Source organism: Nicotiana sylvestris, chromosome 12 (genome assembly GCF_000393655.2).
Source record: "Nicotiana sylvestris chromosome 12, ASM39365v2, whole genome shotgun sequence".
In the NCBI taxonomy this organism is placed as follows: domain Eukaryota; kingdom Viridiplantae; phylum Streptophyta; class Magnoliopsida; order Solanales; family Solanaceae; genus Nicotiana; species Nicotiana sylvestris.
This window is the reverse complement of record NC_091068.1, coordinates 49,574,098-49,599,644: the sequence shown is the minus strand read 5'-3', so window position 1 is coordinate 49,599,644 and position 25,547 is coordinate 49,574,098. Positions and strand designations below refer to the sequence as shown.

Sequence of the window (25,547 nt, the reverse complement as noted above, 5' to 3'; positions counted from 1 at the left end):
ATAATCACTTAAGAAATTAATGATTACACAAATAATTGAGATCCACTATGTAATCATGAATATTGACTGTTGGATATATATAGTAAAATTTGTTTGTTTAGAAAAGGACTCCTCCGGCGTGTTTTTCACAATATATGTCTATTGAAAACAGTAGGTAACCAAGATTAGATAAGGCCTCATTATTTATACTGTAGTAGAGTAGTTGGATGATTTTAGCTCTAGACATCACTACAGAAAAATGTAAAAAACAAACTAATTAAAGGAGTGTACCTTGACGCATCTGTTTTGCATTTAGAAATGGTAAAAGTATTAGAAATACGACTTAAACAAAGGAGATAATTTTGCTAAAGAAATAAGGAAAAAGGCTTAAATATGCCATTGTACTTAACGAAATGGCCTATCCATGCTACTCATTAATAGTTGGGTCTATTGGTGCCATCGACGTTACAATATTAGCCTATTTATGCCATTATTATTAAGCTATTTAAAAAATGAAAATCTGATTTTTTTAATACTAGTTTTGACATGTGTCAACTACCTAGACCACCACATAACTTGACCTCACTTCCCGCTCTAACCCCAGTTACCCAACTAACCCAATCCCATTTTTTTTTTTGGTTACCCTATATTAATTCCCCCCAAAATCCCAAAACCTTACTTCATATCAGCCAACTAAAGTGAGCATTATCTCAATACCAACAGGAAAGGAGGTGGACACTTTACTGTAGAATAAATGAAGGAAAAAATGAATAAAAACAATACTAGTAAAATAGAATCTCAAAGCAGTAATTGAGAGGTTAATTTGATAGAAGTTAATGATGTTCCTCCCCTATTACTTACATGCTCAAATAACGTGATATTTCATAGTGCCAACCAACTAGGATATCCATATGTTACATGTGCTATGATATGAAATAAGGGCTTGAGATTTTGGGGCTATTAAGATCGGGTAACAAAAACAAATGGGATTGGGGTTAGTTGGGTAACTGGGGTTAGAGTGGAAAGTGGGGTCAAGTTATGTGGTGGTCTAGCTAGTTGACACGTGTCAAAACTAGTATTAAAAAAAATCAAAATTTCATTTTTTAAATAGCTGATGAGTTGTCCGTTAATAATAGTGGCACAGATAGGCCAATGTTGTAATGTCGATGACACCAATAGACCCAACTATTAACGAGTGGTATGAATATGCCATTTCGTTAAGTACAATAGCATATTTAGGCATTTTCTCAAGAAATACCATCCTAGAAATAAAGCTAGATCTTGCTGTGTTTATGTAGAATATGCACATAAATGCTTCATTTTGATCACATCCTATGAGGGGAAAAATTTATATGAATTAATAATCGACCCACTAATAGATAATTAGTTACTTAAGAAGGGTTTCTGAAAGTAACTACAACGTAAAAGCTGTTAGGGTAACTGGGAAACTGAACATAGGGTAAAATATGTCCTAATGAGCTCTGTGTGTAATTAGACTGTAGTTCACTAGAAAATTAAAATTATTTCATAATAAATTTTGTTTCCTGATAAGTAGTAGTGTATATTGAAATATGTAGCCAGACACTTACATAATATGTAGCATAAAAATTACTCCACCTGACAAAATGAAGTTGCTTTCAATAACATAAGATGCGACTAGTCGATGCAAACATGGGTGGATCTATGTAGAGGAGAAGAGGCAGTTCACAACCCGGACGCTCGGATTTACCTTCAATGGTATTTTATGAAAGTTGTATATATATATATATATATATATATATATATATATATATATATATATATATATATATAATTAAATGAATGATCATAACATGTCCGTAGCTGCTATGGTTAATTTCTTTAATTTTCTTCATCTTTGTCTTTTGGATCTCTTTGTACAACCCTATTTTTATTATTTAATTAAATTATAGTTTTATTACTATTTTCATTTTCTAGATTTCAAAATTTTGTATGTTAATATCATGTTAATCATTTTAATTTTTAATTCATCTAATGTTAAATTTTTCCTTGGTTTCGATAAAGTAAAAAAATTAGTTTGGTTATTACGTATTTATTTATGCATAAAATATTTTATAAAATGAACCGAATTAATTCTAAATGAAACTGAATCAAATTAACTTTAACAGAGCGAACCAACATATTGTATACCTTAATTTAATTTTCTCGATTAGTGGTAGGTTTGCATTATATACAGTGTCACCCGTAGCAATCAAATCCTAAATATGCCTCTGAAGTGATCCTTGAGGGAGAGAGCGCCAAAATAAAGAACAAACCAAAGTGTCAAATTAAATAACAGTACAAATTCATAAAGGAAAACAAAAATAGAAACCAGTTCATGTGCTGCAAAACTTCTCCAAAAAAAAGACAAATACAATTTTAAAACACATGAAATATGGAAAGCATAATACAGAATAAAAACGTGGAACATAGATTTGGCTATTGTTCTTTTGTTTTTTAATATTTGCTTTCTTGCTAGCTAGTAGTTTCTTGCTATAAATACGAGACTCATTGCATTGAAACTTCACAACAAAAATCATCTCTTTCTATATTTCATTCTTACTCTCCCTTATTTAGCGCCGAGATTGTATCATCATGTTTCCGATAAAGAATATTGTTGATGGACTGATTGGGCATAATGACTCAAAGAAAGTGAAAGGAATTGTGGTGATGATGAAGAAGAATGCTTTAGACTTTACTGATATCGCTGGCTCCGTTGTTGATGGAGTTCTCGAGTTCCTTGGCCAGAAGGTCTCTTTGCAATTGATCAGTTCTGCTCATGGTGATCCAGGTAAGTTCTCTGCTCTTTATGTGGATGCTAAATATTTATCAGCAAGTGAACTACAGCATCAAAATTCACAACTCAGTAACACATATATATAAATTTGTCTTGTTTTTTACACTCTCAGTCTCCTTCTAAGTGATGGTGTTTGATTGGAGAGGGAGTCTAAAATAAAGAAGATATGCTTTTGGAACTTGGAACGATATATTTGTGATGGTAACTGGCCAGAATTTTATAAAATGGGATTCAAAAATGTCGCACATACGTTTTAAGCTTGTGATCTAAAGCAATTTTTGAACCTACTTTGCCATTTTGCTCGAACTTTTTCTCGTATCAAAGGAATTCAAGAGCTTATGTATATATATAAAAAATAATTAGTTTGTACCCTTTTACCAGTATAATTTTTAGCGAGGATTGAACCCCCTCTTCCTCTAGGCTAGTTCCGCTACTGGCTATAACATCAAGTTATTATGGACAAAATAAGGCGCTCAAGTTAATTGTTTCTAAGAATAATAATATGTCGTTTGGAACAGATTAGAAATTAAAGAGTGTCACATAAACGAAACAGATAAAAAATGTGTTTCACTTCTACTATTCTTATTATGAACAAGTTGTTTGGAATACTATTATGGGGGGTTTTAAGATAAAAAAGGAGTATTGACCGCTACTACTAAAATTATAGTAAGTCTTTAATTATAAACTATTTCCATGTAACAACTATAGAGTAGTCTACTTGTAGGGAATACTGTAAGTGTAAAGTATCTCTGAAAGAGAAATGATACTTCTTGATCCCTACTATGGCTCTTGTGGTTGATAATTTTACTCTTATAAGTACTTGGCGTTCAAATTTTAAGAGTCTTCTAGGTCGATTCCTGTAATATGTAGATAATTTTGGTGCTAAAGGTTAGTTTGGAACTACTTTCACCACTTGGAAAAATGTTTAAAGGGATTATATTTGACATATATCTAAAAAAAGCTTAAGCTAAATATATTTGAGCTAATTTGATTCTAGACAACAAAGTTTAGTAATGCTTATATTACACAAGATTATTAGACTAAAAATAACGGATTATAAATTAAACTTCAAAAATCTCTTTTAGTACCGGTGAAAAGTTAGCACGTTTTCCTTCCAAATTTTGTTTGTTAACTTTTAGGGCTCGTGTGGAAAGTCATCCTCTAATTGAATTTGGTTGTAATTTGGTGTAATCACACAATTTTAGCATATTTGTCTGCTTTTACTTGGTCAACATGTAATTCCGTATAATTACCCTCTGCAATTCTCAAGAGAAAACTGACAATTGCTGGTAAATACATGATATAATTAGCAGGATGTTATTATTGTTATATTTCTAAAAATTATACATCTTAATCTTAGAAAAAATAAGTCACCACAAACATGACTTATAATGAGTGATGTAATAACTTTGTTATTAGATAGATGTTATATGAAAACTTAACTATGTTAAACTAATAGATCACTTTTTAATATTTGAATAAAGTTCTCATTTTTCAACCTTTATTTTTTGTCATTCCATGTAGTCACCCATATTTTTTATTTTTCCATTTAGCATAATTGTGTATTGGAGTTTTGAAACTACGCCTCCTAATACTAGAAATACTAAATCATTAATAAATTGAACATGTAATGGGTGATGTCATTAAAGTAGAAAATTGTTATTGAATAAGGTTATAGATTTACTTTTCCTTTTCTTTTGAATTATGTTTACTTAAATTATGTTAACTTATTTTATGTTATATTGTAATTTTACATAAGAGTATTATGTTAATTTCTTTTGAATTTTGAATTTATGTTATATTTTCGCTTCTATTTTATTTGCTTTAGTAGTATTCACTTATTAATTCAGATTGCATGCTATTCATTTTTTAGTTAGAATTGATAGATTAATATTTTTGTAAAATATTTGAGTAACGTTATGCCATTATTTATAAATATTAATCATTTTATCAAACATGCAGTCCATGATATTCTTACAAAATTCCAATTACCTGATGCTTTCGAAACAGACCCTTAGTGTTTAGAGCTTCAAATTCCCCATCACTTTGTTCTTTTGGAAAGTGGGTCAAATATGAATAAGATCCATATTATTCACTTAAAAAATGGATAATCAATAAGTACATTTGCAAAAACTTAAATTGGGAGTTCCTTAGTACTTTGGAAGACTAGTAATTCTCTCAAAAGTTCCTTAGTACTTTGGAAGACTAGTAATTCTCTCAAAAGCAATCATATTCAAGAAGTCATTAATAATATGGATGGGTGGGGTCGGATATTTTATCCGTTGTTTAGATCACCCATTTTGACCCACTCATATCCGACCTGATCCGACCGACCGTTTGTCACCCCTATTACCTACTATTGATATATGTTGAATATTACATACGTATAGTTGATACAGACATTAGTTTTATTAAGCCGCGTGACACATAAGATCTATCTTGTCACTTAATTTATTAATTGCTGATTATAGAATACTAGCCAATGAGTTATCTCAAACCAAGTAAACAAGGCAGTGAATAATGACCTTCCTAACGTGTAAAATTAGAATAAATGAGAAGAGATCGTGTACTCTCTCTCTCTTGTTTACTCCCTCCGGTTCATGACCAATTTACTTTTTCATTTTGGTTCAAAATAAGTGTCCAGTTATGTAATAAAGAAAGAATTTAATTTGTTTTTACAAAATAACTCCTATGTACATATTCCTAAAAAGTTTTCTTACTCCTCACATTAAATATTTAATTAGGGGTAGTTTAGTCATAGTAGGTATTTTTGTATAGAATTTAGTATTTTCTTAATGAACCGGAAGAAATACATAATTGTGGTGCAGAGAGTTGTTTATTAAGACAATCTACTTGGTTGGTGGTGGCGGAGGAATTAGCTAATCTAAACCTCCGTTTTATCTGACAATTTTGATAAGAAAGAAGAATGATTTATCTCCTCCATTGTTTTTAAGTATATTTTAGTCATAATTGTTGCCCTTTCATTTGCACAAAAAGGTCACATCACCTCAGCGGTTTCGCTTCAATAAGGGACATCAATCTTTATCACGTACGACTCTCCCTTATGGAAAATCTAATAAATAAAATTCTAAATTATTGGACAAAATTGAAAACAAAGTTGGCAAAAATATTTGTATATAACTTTCTTTAGAGCAGTGTATGTATTATTTTTTACTCAAATTAGTCTTTAGACCTAAAGAATGTCCCCAACATTCTGCATGTGATCTTTCGCAAAATTTATTTAAGAGTTATATGCACAATGGTGAAAAATAATATTTACACTATCTGTTTATTTAAAAAGTAATTGCAGGTAATTCTAATTAATTTAATTAATAATTTATAATAAATAGTAAGTAAAATATTATAGCATATTAAACTATAATGATGATGTAAACAAATAATTACACTGTCCGGGTATATACCTTAAATTCTTTTCTTAATAAACCGACAATCGGCCTATATCATTTGTGTCGATTTTTTACCATCAGTCTCAGTAGCCAAAGATTTACAAATTTATCCAACATTGCAGCAAATGATTTACAAGGCAAACACAGCAATCCAGCCTACTTGGAGAACTGGCTCACTACCATAACCCCATTAACAGCAGGTGAATCAGCCTATGGTGTCACATTTGATTGGGACGAGGAGTTTGGGCTTCCAGGTGCATTCATTATCAAGAATTTGCATTTCACTGAGTTCTTCCTCAAGTCAGTTACCCTTGAAGATGTTCCCAATCATGGCAAGGTTCATTTTGTCTGTAATTCTTGGGTTTATCCTGCAAATAAATACAAGTCGGACCGCATCTTCTTTGCAAATAAGGTATGGTTACTCGTTCGAGTATTTAGGCATGCACGTAAATGGAACAAAAAAATTACTCCCTCCGTTCCAGTTTATGTGTATCTATTTTCTTTTTGGTCCGTTCCAAAAAGAATGACTCATTTCTAAATTTGGAAACAATTTAGCTTAAAGTTACAATTTCTTTTATAAACCACACAAATACTATGAGCCCCTTTTTGACTTGTTTAGGACCACAAATTACAAAAGTTTCATTTTTTCTTAAACTCCGTGCCCAGTTGAATTTGAATTTTTGCATCAGAATTGGATTCTGTTTGATTGTATTCACCCGACAAAATCTAAATAGGATTAGAAACAGAACTTTGTTTTTATTATTCGAAAGTACCAACTAGTTATGAAATCGGATTGATAGCCTCCACCCGTGTTCTAGCTCGTCGGAGTGCTAGATTTGCCTCAATTTTTTGTCTCCTTCCTTCAGCCTTTTTCACATTAGCTTCTGCTAGTTCAAGAGTTTGCTGAGCTTTCTTGTGGATCAATGTTACTACCCTTCTCCGCATCATTTACTAAAACAGTGATCTCATTATTGCCTATTCTAGCAAAACCACCTCTCAAAGTTACGTTCACATAAATTGGAACGGAGGGAGTAACATTAATGTGTTTGTTTGTTGATGCAGACATATCTTCCAAGTGAAACACCAGCACCTTTGCGCAAATACAGAGAAAACGAATTACTGACATTAAGAGGAGATGGGACAGGAAAGCTTGAGGCTTGGGACAGGGTTTATGACTATGCTTTCTATAATGACTTAGGTGATCCTGACCAAGGTGCACAACATGTCAGACCTATCTTGGGTGGCTCCTCTGACTACCCGTACCCTCGAAGAGGAAGAACAGGCAGACCACCAACAAGAACAGGTTAATTAGTATTTTAACTTCATTTTTTATATAATTACCAAACATGTTTAGTTCAGTGACATGGCCTTTTTTGTTAGATCCTGAAAGTGAAAGCAGGATTCCACTGCTTTTGAGCTTAGACATCTATGTACCAAGAGACGAACGTTTTGGACACTTGAAGTTATCAGATTTCCTAACTTATGCTTTGAAATCCATGGTTCAATTCATCCTCCCTGAATTACATGCGCTGTTCGATAGCACCCCTAACGAGTTTGACAGTTTTGAGGATGTGCTCAGACTCTATGAAGGAGGCATCAAGCTTCCTCAAGGCCCTTTATTTAAAGCTCTCATTAGTTCCATTCCTCTTGAGATGGTAAAAGAACTTCTTCGAACTGACGGTGAAGGAATAATGAAATTCCCCACACCTTTGGTTATTAAAGGTACTAACATTACTTACATCCTAATAACTACACCTAACACTTTTGGATGTATAATTTGGCTGTATATTTTATATAGAGGATAAAACTGCATGGAGAACTGATGAAGAATTTGGAAGAGAAATGTTGGCTGGTGTGAATCCTGTCATAATCAGAAATCTCCAAGTAAGCTGGGAATAAGGCTGGGACCAACTCTTTATTGTGTTTTTCTCTAGTCTCCCTGTGGATAAAATATTTGTGTCTTATTTGTAGGAATTTCCTCCAAAAAGCAAGTTGGATCCTCAAGTATATGGTAATCAAGATAGTACAATTACCATACAACACATAGAGGATAGGTTGGATGGACTAACAATTGATGAGGTAATTTTTCACACCTAGTTCCTACAATTAACTTAGACTCCTTTGACAAATAAGGATTTTGCCCTTTTTGTTTTTGGAAGGCAATCAAGAGTAATAGGCTTTTCATACTGAACCACCATGATACCATTATGCCATATTTGAGGAGAATAAACGCGACAACAACAAAAACCTATGCCTCAAGAACATTGCTCTTCTTTCAAGATAACGGATCTTTGAAGCCGCTAGCAATTGAACTAAGTTTGCCACATCCAGATGGAGACCAATTTGGTGCTATTAGCAAAGTGTATACCCCAGCTGGTGAAGGTGTCGAGGGCTCCATCTGGGAACTGGCTAAAGCTTATGTTGCAGTGAATGACTCAGGTGTTCATCAGCTAATTAGTCATTGGTAATATCCTTTCAAAAGGCTTCTCTATTTATGAATTTATGACATACAATAACAACACTCAAATATTAGCACTATTCTAAGACATCGATCTGGTCATCTTTGTAGGTTGAATACACATGCTGTGATTGAGCCATTTGTGATTGCAACAAATAGGCAATTAAGTGTGCTTCACCCGATTCATAAGCTTTTGCATCCTCACTTCCGTGACACAATGAACATAAATGCTATGGCAAGACAAATCCTAATCAATGCTGGTGGAGTTCTTGAGAGTACAGTTTTTCCTTCCAAATATGCCATGGAAATGTCAGCTGTGGTTTACAAAAACTGGATTTTCCCTGATCAAGCACTTCCCACTGATCTTGTTAAAAGGTACGTAATAAATGACAAGCTTCATCAAATTTCAGGACTAACCTTTATAGGTTGTTCGAGCTTGCTTAATTATATGACCATAATATCATAATTTGATTTCAGAGGAATGGCAGTTGAGGACTCGAGTTCCCCCCATGGCATTCGTTTGTTGATACAGGACTACCCATACGCTGTGGATGGTTTAGAAATATGGTCAGCGATCAAAAGTTGGGTAACAGAATATTGCAGCTTCTATTATAAATCTGATGACTCAATTCTAAAAGACAATGAACTCCAAGCTTGGTGGAAGGAACTCCGCGAAGAGGGACATGGTGACCTAAAAGATGAACCATGGTGGCCTAAAATGGAAAATTGCCAAGAGCTAATAGATTCTTGCACCATCATTATATGGACAGCTTCTGCACTTCATGCAGCAGTCAATTTTGGTCAGTATCCTTATGCAGGTTATCTCCCAAATCGTCCTACAGTAAGTCGAAGATTGATGCCAGAGCCAGGAACTTCTGAGTATGAATTGCTAAAGACAAATCCTGATAAGGCATTCCTAAGAACAATCACTGCTCAATTGCAGACACTGCTTGGTGTTTCCCTTATAGAGATATTATCAAGACATACTTCAGATGAAATTTACCTCGGACAGAGGGACTCCCCTAAATGGACAAACGACGAAGTACCCCTTGCTGCTTTTGAGAGATTCGGCAACAAGTTGAGTGACATTGAAAATCGGATAATAGAAATGAATGGTGACCAGATATGGAGGAACAGGTCAGGGCCTATTAAGGCTCCGTACACACTACTCTTCCCAACAAGCGAAGGGGGACTAACAGGCAAAGGAATTCCTAACAGTGTCTCTATATAAACCTTATTATAGTAATGAGCCATGTGAACAAGTCTGCAAATGGAGAATGGAGAATGAAGAAAGCTGGTGTTTCAATAAATCTTGTAATGATGTTTCATTACTTTTAAGTTTATTTGCCTTATTTCTATATGTTTGATTTATTTTCCTTTTAGCACAACCTGTCATTTGGTTCCAGTTTGTTGGGAGAATAATGCAGATAATAAATCCTGTATATTCTGCAACTTGTAATTATTCTGAGTATTAGTGATATGCATCTCAGAATCATGTATTAAAATTATCTTCTTTATTTGCTTTCTGCTCTTTTTCTTTTTTTTTATTTACCGCCAATCCACTAGGTATGATGCCTCGGGGTTATAATTTATAATTTTTTCAAACATTATCTTACAAAAAACAAATATGAGTCAAGACTTTATATAATACCTTTTATCAAAATAGAACACATAATACTCTTTTTTGGTTGTACAAAGTGATCTAAACTGCATAATATAATCAAAGTAAGCTAGTACCATAAAAATAGTATCCGAATGTAACGTTGACATATCAAACTGGGAAATTCCATAACCAAAATGTAGAAGATATTGAGTTCCTTCCTGCTTGTTGAAAGCCATGTAGTATAGACAGAAATAGTAGCCACAGTAGTCAGCAATTCGTAATCCCTTTCTTTTCTGCTATAAAGATGTTAATCATAGGAATATATTTCACTATACTGTAACTTGCATCTCCATGTATGTAGTGAACAGCATCGCGTAAAACTGGATGCATAACCTAGCGAATCATGAACATTGTTCCATTGAGTAAGAATTAGACAGTACCCTTGCAACTTCTGAAAATTGCAGCATTGATCAATCCCGGGCCAAAACGGCGACTTCCTCACCCTGGTATACCAGGTATACCACTACTAAATGTATTGAGAATTGTTGCAATGGGTCAAATCCTTGAAAAATTGGTACCTTCTAAACACTGTTCTATTGATAAAACCTTGGCAATATCTTTGAATAACAAGCTATCAAACTACTGAGCTTTTGTATATTGATAGTAACTGCAAAAAAATATTTTGTTTTAGTTCTAAAAGAGACACCCATGTTGTCCCCCCTTAGTACTTGAACATGATGGCCAAGTATCCCAAGAAAATACATCTCCCTCCTATGTGTCATGTCTTCATCTCTTGGCAGCCCTCACCCTCAAATGTGGACATTATAGCTTATCACTATTAAGTATCCTTCTTCCCCTGACATCCAGTTCCACAAAAGAATTGCAAATAACATTGCCATGATCTAGTACTTCATCATCCAAGTGGGTCATCAAGTGCATTACCCTCTCTGAAGATATGCAAAACCTGAACATATATTCCAAAATCTCTTCTATCAAAGTAGCTATTCTCCAAGATGATTTCCCTGTCCTCTCAAGTACATTTCTTCAAAAAGCAAAAGGTTAGTTTGCAATATGAAATAATGTATATGATGAGATATATAATACTCAACGGCCTCCAGCAAAGCAGTTTCTTATACTTTTGTGACAGTGTGTAACGATCCGAACCATCGTTTTCACTTCTAGCATTGTGTTTTGCGATTCGAGACTTTTAGTAGGTTCATTTTGATATTTATGTCTTGCATGCATGGTTGATTTTGATTTTCGAGAAGTTCGGAAGAGTTTTGGAAAAAGAATTCTCGATTTGGAAGCTTTTAGTTGTTGGAGTTGATCAATGGTTGACTTTTGTATAAATGAATACAAATTGATGATTTGATAGTTCAGCTAGCTTTAGATGATGATTTTGGACTTTTATGTATGTTTGGAACGCTTCTAGTCTAAACATAGAAATTTGAGTTGTGTACATTTGAAATTCTTGAGTTTTGATGCTTGATTCTTTATTTTTAATAATGTTGTTTTTATGTTTTAAGCTAACAAACAATGTTAGGTTTATATACTTGTTTGGATTATTAAATAGGATCCCCGGGATTTCGGTGAGTTTTGGGATTGTTTCGGACAATTTTGAGAAATTGTCCATTGTTGGTACTATTGTTGTTGCAATTGCTAACAACAGCTCGCAAATGTAAGGTTCACATTTGCAAATGTCCCCTCGCTTTGTGAGGTTTGTGAGCACTTGTTCAACTTGCGAGCTAGGCAATTATGAGGAAGAGTTCGCAATTGCGTTATCTGCATATGGGTTATGAAGGAAGGGTTCTGAGATTAGCTTACTTTATTCTATTTTTGAGACTTAGACTTCATTAAAAGAGGATTTTCTTCTCATCTTCTACGGTTAGTAACTTTAACTTATTTTTGATTAGTTTTTATTATTACCCGTAGATTTTTATTCTAAATTTGGATTTTAAAGTGTAGAGATAGGGTTTTGGTGTAGTAACTTAACATTGTGTATTTAGAGATTTAGACCTCGATTTGAGATCGAATCTCAAGACTAATTATATATTTGGACTCGTGGTATGGGTTATCGGGATTTGGGCTTAATTTTGGATTTCAATCATGTGGACCCGGGTTGAATTTCTTTTGACTTTTAAAATTTCTTCAAAGATTGAACCTTTATTGATTGAGGATATTTCTTTTAGAATTTGACTTCCTTAGATAATATTTGACTTGATTTTGATCGTTTTGAGAAGTATTTCTAAGGAAGGGAGGGGACCGGGTTGCACGCCTCAATAGTATTGGTATTGATATGTGGATCGGGTTTTGCGCTACAACAGAAAGGATGTATTGTAGTTATTCTTGGTTGTTATATTCTGAAACCGCATTGTAACTCTGAGGTGATGATATTTTGGGGTCTTCTGTCATTTATTTCTTATTCTGGCTATCATGTGGTTATTCGTTTCTCTATTTCGTTATTGCTTTTCTGCTTATTACTCGTACAAGTTTATAGTGAATGTCTTGTCATAGCCTCGTCCCTACTTGGTCGAGGTTAGGCTCGATACTTACTGAGTACATGAGGTCAGTTGTACTCATACTACATTTCTGCACCTTTTGTACAGATCCTAGTGTTGGTCTCATTAGCGCTCAACGGTGATTGCTAGGATCTTCTTCTTCCAGGAGACTTGAGGTAGTACTGCTTGGTGATCGAAGAACCTAGAGTCCACTTCCTATCTTCTATGTTGTTTATCTTTTATCGGACAACTTTGTATTTTATTTCACACTTTATATGTAGTATTCTAGTAGCTCATGTACTTGTGATACCACATTCTGGGAATAGTTTTTAGACAATGATAGTTGTACATTTATTATCCGTTTGTGCTAATCACACTTTCATTAGTATTAATGCCTCTTTTATTGTTAAGCTACTTTAGTTATTGTGCTAATGTTGACTTGCCTAGCAAGTGGATATTAGGCGTCATCACGACCCTATGGTCGGAATTTGGAGTTGTAATAGAGAACCATATGCAGGAATGTATAAATAAGATATAAGCATATATAATGCATATGGACAAAGATATAACCATGTATGGATATATGTATATATACAAGGAATGATCCCTAAGTGAGATTTATGCGTATACGTATGTATGACAACGGACCCAATATGTAATACGTCATTCAAATAATTATCATTCCCAAATAAGCATTAAAAGCCACTTCATAGCCTTTAACGTGGGTAAAGAAAACTAAATAATCATACTTCAATTTAAGGAATAACACAAGAATACCAAGTACGAATGTGTGTTCATAACATACGCGTGACTACATCTAAATCAAGTATATCAACAATCTCAAGAATAGTTATCATGCTCAAAATAAGGTATCATTAGTCTCAATATTAACTCTAGCATGATCTATTGTGCTCATGTAGTCAATCAATTGAGTGAAACGTAGAATCAAATAGAACACACAATCAAACAAAGCATAAAGTAATCTAGAATCTATCCCCAAGCATGAAAATCTATGGTACATGTATATAGCTCGTCACCTCATATATACATCACCCCCGCATGTAGCAAACAATATCAATTATTGGAAAAAGTCAACAAACGCCAACTCGGGCCCGTGCGCTCGAAATATGAAACCGATACCTAATCACCTCATATATACATCACCCCCGCATGTAGCAAATAATATCAATTATTGAAAAAAGTCAACAAAAGTCAACCCGGGCCCGTGTGCTCGAAATATGAAATCGATACCTAATCTCGATGACACCCATAGCCTTTTGAGTCAAAATATGTTATTAAATTATAAAATCGAGTCCAAATCTGTACTCAACTTCGCAAAATACACTCTCTTAAAGTGGACGAAAATCCCAAATTTCATCTCAAAATTTCATATTTTGGGTGTTAATAAGTCATGTAGATTCCTGAAATAACACAAAAAATGAGTAGAAACCACATACCCCTTAGTCTTTGTATGAAAATCTCCAAGAAAATTGTCCATATCCAAGTCTAGGGCACAAAATATGAAAGAACATGTAAATTTTGTTCGGGGGTACTCATCGTGATCGCGACAAGGCCCCCACAATCGCGCTGCACAAACGCGACTAGCTGACGAGGCCAATGTGTATAGAATTTTCCTGCTCGTGCTTTGTCAAATTCTAGTATAGTTTATGATATCGTCCTACAGAGATTGGAACATCTATGCTACAGACTTTTAATATTTCAACTACTATTTGAGAGAATCAATTTGATGAAAAGAGAGTGAGGTTTAAAACTTGTTAGTTATTTAAATAAAAACCAAGAAATTGCGGAAGATTTATAATTTAAAAGAGTTGGGAATCGTTGAATTCACTTGATAATATATTACAAACAAATCTCAATTTTTACATGTATTTCTCTAAGGAATAATTGCTTATTGCTAATACAATTATATTTAGCTCACTAAGAAGTAGTCAATTAATAATACTCCGTGAGGTTATGTGATTAATTGAGTTAAAACTAGTGACGATTAGACCGAAATATTTTTCTTGCTTGAATTGTGCTAAGAGGTAGTAAAACCTTCGTGAGAATATTCTTATTTAAAAAAATCAATAATCATGCTTACAACAATTCCTCCGTGATAATTAAAACTGAGGCAAGCAAGTTTACGAACTTGGAATAATAGTTTACTAAAAATTACTCCCACTCTATTGTTTTATCCATTGGTTATTATATATCAATTTTGCTTCGTGAGAATTATAAAATCAGTATAAAAATAACTTAGAGATAAAAACTATGTAGAAGTGATAATAATGATTAATTAAATCTATTATTACGTCACAGTACAAAATATATAAAAAAAAAGTTTCAAGCCAAAGATGTATTAAACTGAGATAGTATTATATATATCAAGCTTCATCAACTATCCCAACAGAAGAAGTTACTCCATTACTAAGTAATAAAAACTAATTTAGAACAGAGAACTTATGAAGGAAACTTATTCTTCTAAAAGAAAGACAACTAGTAGAAAATACTAAAGAGAGAGACCAAAAATTAGTTTTCTTCCATAAGATACATTTTTCACAATACATTATGAGTGTCTATTTATAGAAAATGTGTAGCAAATGTGAGATGATGTTGCAACTTTAAGTCTTGAAGTTGTGACTTCAAAAGTTGATGTTGTAACTTCAAGACTTCATGTTGTGACTTCAAAATTTGATTCACTCTTGTTTACCACGTGCATTGCTCTTTTTCCTCCTTGTTTTGCTTGTAATACTCTTTCCTTAATTCAACTTTCCTCTGCAGAACTTGTTAGAAAATATAGGAGAATCGAATATATTTATTCATGGTTTATTTAAAAATCCTTATTTATACGTACGAAAATACATGAATAATTTATATTCATCAAATTCCCCCATACTTGAACTTTTACTCGTCCTCGAGGAAAAAAACATTTTTTTAATTAATTAATTAATTTATTCATTTTGAACAACTCTCTTCAAAAATCATTGTTTACCTTGTGGAAAGAAAATTTATTCAAGATAAGAATTTCCTCATTTTCTAAAACTGATTAACCTTTTCAACCTCACAAAACATTTACCCTTCTGATGATTCCATCTCTTTTTGGCAAGAACTTGTATTTCTTCTCCCTATGACTCTTAAGAATTGATAAATTTATGGCCACCATCAATAAGAATTATACTTCTTTATCCATAGGCTTGTTCATTATGTAAATCGCCACTAATGTAGTTTAAACACTATTTTGTTGAAATCTTTTAGGGCTTTTTCGGTTTGTAATATTAGGCTTCAGGCTGGTAGGATAAAAGAAATATTTATAGTAACTTTTTTATTTGTAGCTATTGAAGCTATATATATTCTGAAATTTGAAGCAATTTCTTTTTCTTCATATATTTTTTTTAAATAATACTTTCTGTACAATAGACAACAACAACAACAACAACAACCCAGTATAATCCCACTTAGTGGGGTCTGGGGAGGGTAGTGTGTACGCAGACCTTACCCCTACCCTGGGGTAGAGAGGTTGTTTCCAAATAGACCCTCGACATCCTTCCCTCCAAGAACTTCTCACCTTGCTCTTGGGGAGACTCGAACTCACAACCTCTCGGTTGGAAGTGGAGGTTGCTTACCATCAGAGCAACTCCTCTTGTCTATTTCTGTACAATAGAGTTTTCTCTATATATGAAGAATCTATATGTATGCTGCTTTTTTGCCTTTTCTACCGCCAAATTTTTTTTATAAGCTCCATCTTTGAACTTTCAGCTGAAGAGAAACAATTAGGAAGAAGTAATTACATATACGAAGGTACCTATAATTTACTAGTTCAACTTGTGGTGTGACAAGAAAGAATGGTTTACAGGCTTCAACGTTGGGTACTAGGGATACATTTTTTGTTTTGGTTGCATTTTCAGGCCAAAAATAAGAAATCAAAGAAAGTCTAATTCATTTTTCAAAAATTAGTATCAACTATTATTTCGCCTTGACAAACATTCTAAGCAAGTTCTAGTAAAGAATTACTGAATCTACCTGTTGATGTTCATAACTCTTCTCAATTCCAATGATTTCTTGAGTTGAAGATGCAAATCCTCGCTTTCACAAAATTGGAATAATAAGCTTGGAAGTGATGTGATACAAGAAGAAAGAGTTAATATTCAAAAAATGAAGAGATCTTATTTTGTGAATTTAATACCCACAGTAAAACAATAATCCATGAAAGAGAATTATATATAAGTAGTACTTTATTTACGAAAATTAAAAACTTTTTTTGTTTTTTTATAAATACATAAAGTACTAAAGAACTTTTTTTAAAAATAAAATCTTTTTAGCTTTCAAATTTACAGTCACAGAAGAAAGCTTGAAAGAAACTGTAACCACACATGTTCTATGTGTAATAGATTGGACTAATTTAACACCTTAACAGTCATGGGGTCCTGGTTTTGATATAAACCAGAAAATTTACCGGAGCCAATAATTATTTTACACAATCAGATGGTTAACCAACCAGTGACTTAGGCATACCGACCACCATGGAATTACTCCTGTATAGATGGCTCTGTTTTTGTAGAGGCCTTCATGGGATGTCCCGGTTGTACAATAATCTGGATATTAACCAGATCAATTGGTTAAGCATTTATTTGTATAAATTATATTGGGCTTATGAGGTTCCATTGCTTCACCCTCAATGGCTATGGGTAACGAAATTATAATTCTGAGTTTAATGTCGTCAGCTCGACTTATTAACAGCGGAATATTTAGGCTATCAAGGTTACCGATGGTTGTTGCTCAAAATGTCCTCCAAAATACAACTTTAACCTGTGACCATTTACCTTAAATTTGTCTCCTCCATTGATCTGTTGAATTTCAATTGCCCCATATGGAGTAACATCTGTAACATTATAAGGACCTGTCCACCTGGATTTTAATTTTTCTGGAAATAACTTCAGCCTGCTATTGTAAAGAAGTACTTGATCTCCACTTTTGAAACTTTTTTGTTGGATCAAATTGTCATGCCATATTTTTTGTTTTTTCTTTGAATATTTTGGCATTTTCATAAGCTTCCAACCTCAGTTCTTCTAATTCACTAACCTGAAAAAATCTCTTTTTACCAGCAGAGGTTAATTCAAAGTTTAATGCTTTCAGTGCCCAAAAAGCTTTGTGTTCTAATTCAACTGGCAAATGGCAAGCCTTTCCAAAGACTAATTTATATGGGGATGTTCCAATTGGCGTTTTGAAAGTCGTTCGGTATGCCCATAATGCGTCATCTAATTTTAAAGACCAGTCTTTTCTTGAAATTCCAACCGTTTTTTCAAGAATTCTTTTTAACTCGCGGTTGGAAACCTCAACTTGCCCTTGTGTTTTAGCATGATATGGTGTTCCAGTTTTGTGAGTCACACCATATTTTGATAGTAAAGTAGAAAATTGCCTATTCATGAAATGAGTTCCTTGATCACTAATAATGACTCAAGGTGTGCCAAATCTAGTGAAATATTTTTTCTAAGAAAATTACACACTGTATGAGCATCATTCTTCCTTGTGGAGATGGCTTCAACCCATCTTGATACATAATCCACAGCCACAAGGATATATTCAAATGAATGAGAAGAAGGAAAATGACCCATGAAATCTATTCCCCAAACATCAAATATTTCACATACCTGTATTGATTGCAATGACATCTCATCTCTCTTAGTGATATTACCTATTTTCTGACACCTGTCACATTGTGCAACATATGCTCGGGCATCTTTGAAGAGTGTTGGCCGAAAAAATTCGGCCTCCAATACTTTAAATGTTGTTCGGTTTGCAGCATAATGACCTCCAATTGCTCCATCATGACAGTGATACAAAATTTTGGTCATATTTTCTTCAGGTACACACCTCCTAATGATATTATCTGCACAAATTTTAAACAAGTAAGGTTCATTCCACAAATAATACTTAGCATCAGAAATAAGCCTTTTTCTCTGCTGGTAAGAGGCATCTTGGAGTGTCCATCTTCCAACCAAGTAGTTAGCAATATCTGCGAACCAGGGTAGTTGAGTCACAACAGAGTCAATTGAAAAAATGTGTTCATCAGGAAATTCTTCTTTTATCTCGTTGAACTCAAGGGGAGTGTCTTTTAGTCTAGACAAATGGTCAGCTACCTGATTCTCTGTTCCTTTTTTCTCTTTTATCTCAAGGTCAAATTCTTGCAGAAGTAAAATCCATCTTAACAATCTAGGTCAAGCATCTTTTTTTGGCTAAGAGGTATTTTAAAGCTGCATGATCAGTAAAAACAGTCACCTTTATTCCTATCAAATAAGAACGAAATTTATCAAATGCAAATACTACTGCCAGTAACTCTTTTTCTGTTGTGGCATAATTTAGTTGAGCCTCACTTAGTGTTCTACTGGCATAGTAAATAGGACGAAAAATCTTATCCTTTATTTGGCCTAAAATAGCTCCAACTGCCGTATTACTAGCATCACACATAACCTCAAAAGGTTGACTCCAATCAGGGGACACAACTAGGGGCAGTTGATAATTTTTCCTTAAGGCTATTAAAAGCTATCATACAATCACCTGAAAAATAAAACTTAACATCTTTCATAGTCAGAGGTTTTGAAATTTTTGAAAAATCTTTTATGAACCGTCTGTAAAAACCTGCATGACCTAGAAAGCTTCTAATGCCTTTAACAGTTGTGGGAGGGGGTAATCCTTCTATAAGATTAATTTTAGCCTTATCAACTTCTATCCCATTAACAGTGATTTTATGTCCTAAAATAATTCCCTCTGTAACCATAAAATGACATTTTTTCCAATTCAGAATCAAGTTTGTCTTTTCACATCTCTTAAGAACTAAAGTCAAGTGGTAAAGACAATCTTCAAATGTTTTGCCAAAGAGTGTGAAATCATCCATAAAAATTTCAAGAAATTTTTCAGTCATGTCAGAAAAAATTGCTGACATACAATGCTAAAATGTAGCAGGGGCGTTGCACAGACCAAATGGCATTCTCCTGCATGCATATATTCCATGAGGACATGTGAAAGTTGTCTTATCCTGATCTTTGGGTGCAATTGGTATTTGGTTATACCCTGAATAGCCATCAAGAAAACAGTAAAAAGCATATCCTGTAATTCTTTCTAACATTTGATCAATAAATGGTAAAGGAAAATGATCTTTTCTGATAGAATCAATGAGACGTCTATAATCAATACAGACTCTCCATCCTGTAACAGTCTTTGTAGATATGAGTTCATTATTTTCATTCTTTATAACTGTCATACCTCCTTTCTTTGGTACTACCTTAACTGGACTTACCCAAGGGCTATCTGAAATTGGGTAAATAATACCTACCGCTAGAAGCTTGACAATCTCCTTTTTCACCACTTCCTGCATTGCAAGATTCAATCTCCTTTGAGGTTGGATTATTGGCTTGTTGCTACCTTCCATGAGGATTCTATGCGTACAAATTGTTGGACTAATCCCTTTGATATCCTCTACAGTCCACCCTAAGGCTCCTTTGTGAGCTTTTAAGACTTGAATTAGTCTTTCTTCTTGTTCTGCAGTCAAAGAAGATGAAATAATTACTGGAAATAGTTCTTGCTCAAGATAAACATATTTTAAATGAGAGGGAAGAACTTTGAGTTCAATTTTTGGTTTAACTTCTTCTGATTGCATCTCCTTATCCTCCGAATCTTTTTCTAGTATTTTAGCTTCTCTCCTAATTATGGGATCATCATCTTGTGCGGTGCCTGATTCGGTTAAACATCTTTCCATTGAGTATGAAATTAATTGATCATCTTTGAATTCATCTGCAAGATCACTAATCATGTCAATAGAAAAGCATGAAGATGATGCCTCATCTCCTGAAAATTTTAGTATCTTTTGCATATCAAAAATAACTCTTTCTTCATCAACGCTCAAGATTAGTTGCCCTTGATGAACATCTATGATTGCTCTTCCTGTAGCAAGAAATGGTCTACCCAAAATTATCGGTTCATCAGGACATTCTTTCATTTCAAGTACTATAAAATATAGGGAAACAAACTTATCTACTCTTACAAGCGCATTTTCAATTATTCTCTTAGGTTTCTTAGTACTTTGATCTGCAAACTGAAGAGAAACACCTATGTCCTTCATTTCACCAAGATCCAATTTTCTAAATATAGGAAATGGCATCAAATTTATTGAAACTCCAGAATCGCAAAGTGCTTTTTAAAATATACACCTCCCAAAGTGCATGGAATGGTAAAATTGCCAGGATCACCAAGTTTTTGTGGTAACTTATTTTGAAGTATAACACTGCATTTTTCAGTAAGCATTACCACAGAAACTTCTTCCAATTTCCTTTTACTTGACAAAATTTCTTTTAAAAATTTAGCATATGAAGGCATTTGCAACAAAGCATCAGTAAAAAGAATATTAATATGAATTTGTTTCAATATTTCCAAAAACTTTGCAAATTGACCATCAAGCTTTTCTCGTTTTATTTTTTTGTGCAAAAGGAATTGTCAGAGGTGGGGCAACCATTTTTTCAGAAATTTTTTCTTCCTTATTCTTTATTTCTTTCTTCTTTGATGGTTCAGATAATTTTTCAATATTCTTACCCTTGTCTACCGGTTGTTCTGCCTGGTTCTTTTCTTGTCTGTCTGGATAAGGTTTATCTAGTTCCTTACCTGACCATAAATTGATGGCCTTAAGGTGCTCCTTTGGATTTTTCTCTGTATTGCTTGGTAAGGGACCCTGAATCTTTTCTGACACAAGAGCTGCCAATTGGCTTAACTGAATTTCCAGATTTTTTAGGGATGAATTTTGGCTTTCCATCTTTTCATCAGTGACCTTAATATATTTGTACAAAAGGTCATCAAGACTTGGATGAGCTTGTTGGGGCCTCTGCTGGTATGACCCTGCTTGTTGATATGGTCCTGCTTGCTGATAAGGTCTATAACTCGGTTGCCCACAATTTTGACTCTGGTATCCCGGCGGACCTTGTACCTGTTGTTCTGGAAGCTTTGAGAGTTTTCTGCACCATTTGGGTTACTCCACTGAAATCCCGGATGCTTTTGTGCCATTGGACTCCCAAAAGGATATGGCTTGTAACCGATGACATTAACCTGTTCATCCGTTTGATTGGTTGCTTGACATTCATGGTTCTGGTGGTTTCCTCCGCACATGTCACAAGTCTCATATTGGTTTGATTGTTATGTATTCACCTGAAAAGATTCAAACTTTTGTGCCAAAGAAACTATATGCTGCGTTAGTGTATTTAAAGCATCATCCTGATTTACCGTAACAACCTTTTTAATGATTACCGCTCAGATGACCATTGGATACCGTTCTCAAAAATTTCATTCAATAGTTGCAACGCTTCCTCTGTGGTTTTGCCCATTACAAAACCTCCTGCAGCTGCATCTATCACATTTCTAGCAGAGGGTTTTAGCCCGTGATAAAAAATATACAATTGCATATGTTCAGGAATGTCATGGTGTGGGCATTTTTTTAACATTACTTTTAATCTTTCCCAAGCTTGATAAACTGACTCAGTGTCAGTCTGCAAGAAATTAGATATGTCTTGTCTTAACTTTGTTGTTTTAGCAGGGGAAAAATATTTGTTTAAAAACTTCTGAGTCATCTGGTCCCATGTCGTAATGGACCCTTGAGGCAAACTTCGCAACCAAGTCTTGGCATCTCCTTTTAAAGAAAAAGGAAATAGCCTTAACTTGATAGCTTCAGGAGGTACTCCATTATACTTAGCAATTTCTACAAGTTCTAAAAAATCAATTAAATGACTTTGTGGGTCTTCACTTGTATCACTAGTGAAGATACAAGATTGTTGAATTGTCTGAATCAGGCCGGTCCTGATTTCAAAGTTGTTGGTTACCACTGGGGGCTTCCTGACACTAGATTCACAGTTGAAGCGATCAGGTCTAGCATAATCCCTAAGGATTCTGTTTGCTAGCCTTGGCGCCACTTCATCAAATTGCTCATCTACATGGACCGGTGGTGGGATCCCAAGTGGGTTAATGTCCTCTACTTCCTAGTTTTCCATTTCTTTACAAAATGCTCCTTGGGAAGACGATGTTTGTTCTTTCCTGCGCAATCGAATAAATCTTTCAATTTCAGGATCGTAACTGATCAACTCTTTTGTAGAAGAGCAGGTCATAAACTACTTAAAATTCTTAAGTAAAGAAAGTACAAGGAAAAAAAATAAGTATATAAAAATTACAAAAATGATAAAAATAGCAGGTGCTAAGCAAAAATAATTGTACGATAATTTTATTATCTATAGAGAATAATAATATTATACTCAAACTTATAATAAAATAGACATAAAGTAAAACAAAATGACGCAACAGTGAACTACGACAAGAAACAATACTATAATACTATTATATATGGACAAAAGTAATTAGTGATAATACATATAGTTGGAATGGTCATATGAATATTTTTCAGTAGTAAAAAAAACTTCAATGTGAAAGAACTAACAATAGTATAACAGTTATAAATATACATGTTATAAAAACAGTAAATAGTAGTTATAACACTATTATTATGATAAAGGAGAGAGTACTAATAACAGTATGTATAATTTGCTAAAAAACAGTTAATGATGGAACTAGTAGGAAGAAATAATACAAAAAGGAAAAAAACTTTTACAATACCATTATGAACATAAACATTACATTAGGATTAATATCACAGTAGTAGTTATAGCACTTGATTAGTGAAAATATTAACTGAAACAAAAATAACAGTAATAAATTCTCAAATTAGTAACAAAATATTTAATCAAAAGTAGATGTATGCCAATCCCCGGTAACGGCACAAAAAATTTGACGAGGCCAATGTGTATAGGATTTTCCTGCTCGTGCTTTGTCAAATTCTAGTATAGTTTATGATATCATCCCACAGAGACTGGAACATCTATGCTACAGATTTTTAATATTTCAAATGCTATTTGAGAGAATCAATTTGATGAAAAGTGAGTGAGGTTTAAAACTTGTTAGTTACTTAAATAAAAACCAAGAAATTGCGGAAGATTTATAATTTAAAAGAGTTGGGAATCGTTGAATTCACTTGATAATATATTACAATAAAATCTTAATTTTTACATGTATTTTTCTAAGGAATAATTGCTTGTTGCTAATACAATTATATTTAGCTCACTAAGAAGTAGTCAATTAATAACACTACGTTAGGTTATGTGATTAATTGAGTTAAAACTAGTGACGATTAGATCGAAATATTTTTCTTGCTTGAATTGTGCTAAGAGGTAGTAAAAACTTCGTGAGAATATTCTTACTTAAAAAAATCAATAATCTTGCCTACAACAATTCCTCCGTGAGAATTAAAACTGAGGCAAGCAAGTTTACGAACTTGGAATAATAGTTTGCTAAAAATTACTCTCACTCTACTATTTTATCCATTGGTTATTATATATCAATTTTGCTTTGTGAGAATTACAAAATCAGTATAAAAATAACTTAGAGATAAAAACTATGTAGAAGTGATAATAATGATTAATTAAAACTATTATTACGGCACAATACAAAATATAAAAAGAAAGTTTCAAGCCAAAGATGTATTAAACTGAGATAGTATTATATATATATATATATATAAAGATGTATTAAACTGAGATAGTATTATATATATCAAGCTTCATCAACTATCCCAACAGAAGAAGTTACTCCATTACTAAGTAATAAAAACTAATTTAGAACAAAGAACTTATGAAGGAAACTTATTCTTCTAAAAGAAAGACAACTAGTAGAAAATACTAAAGAGATAGACCAAAGATTAGTTTTCTCCCGTAAGATACACTTTTCACAATACATTTTGAGTGTCTATTTATAGAAATTGTATAGCAAATGTGAGATGATGTTGCAACTTTAAGTCTTGAAGTTGTGACTTCAAAAGTTGATGTTGTAACTTCAAGACTTTATGTTGTGACTTCAAAATTTGATTCACTCTTGTTTACCACGTGCATTGCCTATTGTTACTCTGTATGGTGGACTTTGATGTGATATTGGGCATGGATTGGCTATCTCCGTGTCGTGCTATATTGTACTGTTATGCTAAGACAATGACGTTGGCTGTGCCGGGTGTGCACGAATTGAGTGACGAGGTTCTACTGATTTTGTCCCCAGTAGGGTGATTTCATTTCTGAAGGCCCAGTGGATGGTTGAGAATGGTTGTCTTTCATACTTAGCCTTTGTGATGGATGTCAGTGCAGAGACTCCCAGTATTGATTTTGTTCCTATTGTGAGTGATTTTCCCGATGTTTTTCCTGCAGACCTGTCGGGTATGCTACCGGACAGGGATATTGATTTTGGCATTGATCTGGTGCCGGGCACTCAGCCTATTTCTATTCCACCGTATCGTATGGCACCAGCAGAGTTGAAAGAATTGAAGGAGCAGCTTTAGGAACTCCTTGATAAAGGATTTATTTGGCCTAGTGTGTTGCCTTGGGGTGTGCCTGTTCTATTTGTGAAGAAGAAGGATGGCACGATAAGGATGTGCATTGACTACAGGCAGGTGAACAAAGTAACAATCAAGAACAAGTACACTTTGCCTCATATCGATGATTTGTTTGACCAGCTTCAGGGAGCGAGAGTGTTTTCCAAGATTGATCTCCGTTCAGGTTATCACCAGTTGAAGATCAGGGACTCTGATATTCTTAAGACAGCTTTCAGGACCTGATATGGTCATTATGAGTTATTGGTGATATCTTTTGGCCTGACCAATGCCCCGGAAGTGTTCATGCATTTGATGAACAATGTGTTTTGACCTTATCTCAACTCGTTT

General features: G+C 33.8%; 3 protein-coding genes and 1 non-coding gene across 4 annotated transcripts; 2 read left to right on the top strand and 2 right to left on the bottom strand.

The window, feature by feature from the left end:
- The first annotated feature begins 2,519 nt into the window (after positions 1–2,519).
- On the top strand, positions 2,520–10,176 carry LOC104235514 (linoleate 9S-lipoxygenase 6). The gene is made up of 9 exons (XM_009789302.2): positions 2,520–2,788; positions 6,324–6,613; positions 7,264–7,504; positions 7,582–7,923; positions 8,000–8,085; positions 8,173–8,280; positions 8,361–8,665; positions 8,771–9,034; positions 9,137–10,176. Exons 1-9 carry the CDS (start codon positions 2,593–2,595, stop codon positions 9,888–9,890), a joined length of 2,586 nt encoding a protein of 861 aa, XP_009787604.2. The 5' UTR covers positions 2,520–2,592; the 3' UTR covers positions 9,891–10,176.
- A 908-nt stretch (positions 10,177–11,084) lies between these two features.
- On the bottom strand, positions 11,085–19,679 carry LOC138883012 (uncharacterized). The gene is made up of 5 exons (XM_070163665.1): positions 19,397–19,679; positions 18,261–18,941; positions 17,817–17,922; positions 17,567–17,698; positions 11,085–11,304 (listed from the first exon to the last, which is right to left on the bottom strand). The coding sequence occupies exons 1-5, from the start codon at positions 19,677–19,679 to the stop codon at positions 11,085–11,087; spliced, it is 1,422 nt and encodes a 473-aa protein (XP_070019766.1).
- Positions 19,680–21,206: 1,527 nt separating this feature from the next.
- Positions 21,207–25,451, bottom strand: LOC138883010 (uncharacterized). The gene is made up of 4 exons (XM_070163664.1): positions 25,392–25,451; positions 23,402–23,476; positions 22,049–22,773; positions 21,207–21,759 (listed from the first exon to the last, which is right to left on the bottom strand). The coding sequence occupies exons 1-4, from the start codon at positions 25,449–25,451 to the stop codon at positions 21,207–21,209; spliced, it is 1,413 nt and encodes a 470-aa protein (XP_070019765.1).
- On the top strand, positions 22,214–22,320 carry LOC138884410 (small nucleolar RNA R71). The gene has a single exon (XR_011404604.1). It is a non-coding gene; the product is annotated as a small nucleolar RNA R71 (small nucleolar RNA).
- Positions 25,452–25,547: the final 96 nt, after the last annotated feature.